Genomic DNA, 3,059 nt, shown 5'->3' with positions numbered 1-3,059 from the left:
GGGATCTGTGCTCGCCCATTTCATTATGTCTCAATGATGTTGAAGAAAGCATCAATTTTTATTATATTTTTTGACAGTCACAATTACAAAGAACATAATGTAAATATGTAAATATAGTTCTAATCCGGAAAGTGACAGAGCTGCAGAAGAGTAATTAAATGGCCCACATTAATCGTTACTGCAATGTTCTTGTGCAGAGGACGTCGAGGGTCACCTAGTGGTCGTCTTCGTCATTATAATGCGACATCTGCGCCCATGCGTCGGATCTTCACGTCCAGCCGCTGGCGGGTTTGGCGCAGCCGCTCCGCCGCACCCGCGCTGTACTGCTCCCCCTCCACAACCACAATGTTTAGGGTCCGCAGCGACACGCACTTGGCCAGGAACCCCAGCCCGGGCTGGTCATGGTGGAGGGTCAGCTCGCGCAGACGCGGGAGCCCGGCAACTAGCTGCAGCGTCGAGATGGACATTCGGACGTGGAGCGAGTACAACCCGAGGAAGTGGACCTCCTCCAGGGTGGCGGCGTGCATCCGTAAAAGAAACTGGGCAAAAGGTTCGGCCCCCTTCACCGCCATGTAAAGTCTCCTAAGAGAGCTGCCCCGCTCGAGCCAAAACTCGCCGCACATGCTGCTGCTGAGCTCGAAGGGCTGGCTCAACCTGACGTTCAGTGCAAGCTCCTCCAGCCCAGGTGTCGACATCAAAGCCCCGAGTAGGACGGGGGCGTCAGCTTCACTCACGGTGGATTCACGGAACCTGACACCCACCCTCTTCAGTCGGCCGATGGTCGCCTGGCGCTGGATCAGCCGAGTCGCGAGGGCAGCTGCGTGGGATGTCCAAGCCACGTCCTTCACCTCCAGACCTGCGACGGCGCATGTGGACGTGTGCAGGTGGCGGCAGGCACTTTGACCCAGCGGGAGGACGACGGTGACGTGCTGCAGGCACGGCGCCAGCCGCAGCACCGCGCAGGTCAGCGTGTTTTCGCCCTCCACGTCGATCGTGCTCAGGGTCCGGCGCCGCCACGCGCCCGGATGCAGCGACAGCACGCCCAGCCTCCGGCACACGAGGCGGCAGCTGAGGAGGGTGTCCACGTCCAGGTGCTGCATCACCCGCAGCAGCACGTTTTCGGGCAGCTGGTCCAGGGTCGGGCGCTGCGAGCGACAGAGTGAAAGAACTAGTGGGTACAGGAAATAAGAACAAAACAAAATAACCTACATCCAAAGAGCTGTATGGTGAGTGGCGGGTGGGCGCTCCGCTCCTCCCTGCGACCACCCCCGCGCACCCTGCCCCCCGCCCGACGATTTTTGTTTCCCCCTTCCCCTGCCCAGCCGCTCAAACGACTCGGCCCGTAAGCCGCCCATCATCCACCGTCACCGACTACACCGCGATAAGTATTCGCTCAACATACCTGCTCCTGTTCGGAGGGAGTGGTGCTGAGAGTCCGGTGTTGGGTCCGTTTGCAGGAGCGAGGTGGTTGCGTCCGGACCTGCTTGCCGCTCGGCTTGCGGCTCCTTTTATTAGCCATACGTCTCTCCCGATACTCCCGACCTATTCAGAAAGCACAGGAGGTCAAGTAAAGTCTTGGTTAATCTATCGAAGAACCACTGCGACGCCAGCCCCCGCATCCCAGCAAAAGCGTAGCGGCACTGCAGCCATCAAGAGTCACCATTTTAAAATAGGTGCATAGAAGAGAAAGAAAAGGCAATGTTGTGTCCGGGGCTTAGGTTTAAATCATGAGCGTGAGACTTACTTGCCATATGGAACTAAAGGTGAGAGGAGAGAGGGCAGGTGCTTGGTGCTCGCTCGTACGCAGACTGTCCCTATGGGACCTGTTTACTGGAAATGAGAAATATAAATGCTAAAAGCGTATGGGGCAGCGTGAACGCAAATGAGTTGCGCCTAACCTAACCCAACCTAACCTTATCTTGGTACATACATATTTCACGATTGTTCCCAAAAAATGTATTGCTTTGCAGATGGAATAGTGCCCTGAGCCCCGTCTATGGATGGCAAACTCCAAAAGAATACTATTTTACACTCGTGGATGCAAATGTCAACCATGATAAGGTTTAGGTTCGCCAGCACTACACGCTATTCGCGCTTACACTTACCTAAGCACAGCGTACTATCTACTTTCCGTGCCCTGGTGCCGTTGTACTTAGAAGCCGTCTACAGTGCACTGTATTGCTGATGTTATATTCTCGTCATTCGAATCCCAAGAGAATTTACATGTGATCACAGTACGAACACCGACATGTCTGGTCTGCCCCTGGCCCTAACCTGGCCCTACCGACTGATTCCGAAGAGCGCTCTCTTATACGTTCCGTATAGCTCCGTCCTTGTCGCACTCATGGAGTCGCTCCCCTTGAGCGTTCTTCGGAATCAGTCTGCTGGCGGCGTCCGGTCACCAGTGCGCCTCCGCAGTCGCGTGGCGCAGCCTAGCGTCCGACCTCCGAACTCGCGCAGCGAACACTGCCAATATCATGTCAAACTGGAAGAGATACAGATCCCATGTGGCCGAATAACCCTGCGCACTTCTGTAGTCATGCTGTACCGCATTCCAGCGTGCGGGAGGGTTGCCTACTCGCTCGGCCCGTAAGGCGCCGTGGACAGGAGCAATAGGCAAGCCGCCCGCACTCGTGCGTGCGGTACAGTTAAGTATACCTACGGAAGTGCGCGAGATTAAACAGCCTCCAGGTATAGATATAAACCCCCAAACGTTCATCCAACTATTGTTTCGTTTTGTTTTCTAATCTACATTTTTAAGGGACGAAGTAGTGAAGTTTTGCTGAATAGAGATGCCATCTCCCCCCAAAGGAGTGACATTTCCGAAACCATATTAATTTCCTTAACAAAATCCTCTTTTTTTCTTTGCGCTTATCTTTTTTTATTTTGTGTTGTCTTTACCAATGAGAACTTATTCTTGTCGATTCGGTTCCCACCATCACCGCACCGCTTGCCCGCCTTGCGCCTTGCGCCTTCCTTCCCCCTATCGTGTTAGAATGAATGCAGTGCTTGATGACTAATCGCCACTCGGCTTTATCTTACTGTGTGTGTGTGGGGGG

The 3,059-nt window shown here is 54.4% G+C and overlaps 1 protein-coding gene across 2 annotated transcripts; it reads right to left on the bottom strand.

Moving 5' to 3' along the window:
- Nucleotides 1-30: 30 nt before the first annotated feature.
- LOC113215188 (uncharacterized) lies at nt 31-3,040 on the bottom strand. 2 transcript variants are annotated; one of them, XM_026434800.2, is made up of 4 exons: nt 2,106-3,040; nt 1,745-1,830; nt 1,403-1,542; nt 31-1,145 (listed from the first exon to the last, which is right to left on the bottom strand). In XM_026434800.2, exons 2-4 carry the CDS (start codon nt 1,749-1,751, stop codon nt 234-236), a joined length of 1,059 nt encoding a protein of 352 aa, XP_026290585.1. In that variant the 5' UTR covers nt 1,752-1,830; nt 2,106-3,040; the 3' UTR covers nt 31-233. The 2 variants fall into 2 exon arrangements, with proteins under 2 accessions (XP_026290585.1, XP_052132945.1); XM_052276985.1 differs by lacking the exon at nt 2,106-3,040 and having other exon boundaries at nt 1,745-2,097.
- Between the last annotated feature and the right edge of the window lie 19 nt (nt 3,041-3,059).

Source organism: Frankliniella occidentalis, unplaced genomic scaffold, assembly GCF_000697945.3.
Source record: "Frankliniella occidentalis isolate FOCC.00 unplaced genomic scaffold, Focc_3.1 Scaffold5317, whole genome shotgun sequence".
Lineage (NCBI taxonomy): Eukaryota > Metazoa > Arthropoda > Insecta > Thysanoptera > Thripidae > Frankliniella > Frankliniella occidentalis.
Note: the sequence above shows the minus strand (reverse complement) of the source record. Positions and strands in the feature narration are given on the sequence as shown.

Coding starts and splice junctions, on each gene's coding strand:
- LOC113215188 (XM_026434800.2), bottom strand. Junction 1,146..1,402: donor CTCCCTCCGAACAGGAGCAG/GTATGTTGAGCG, acceptor TGTCGCTCGCAG/CGCCCGACCCTGGACCAGCT.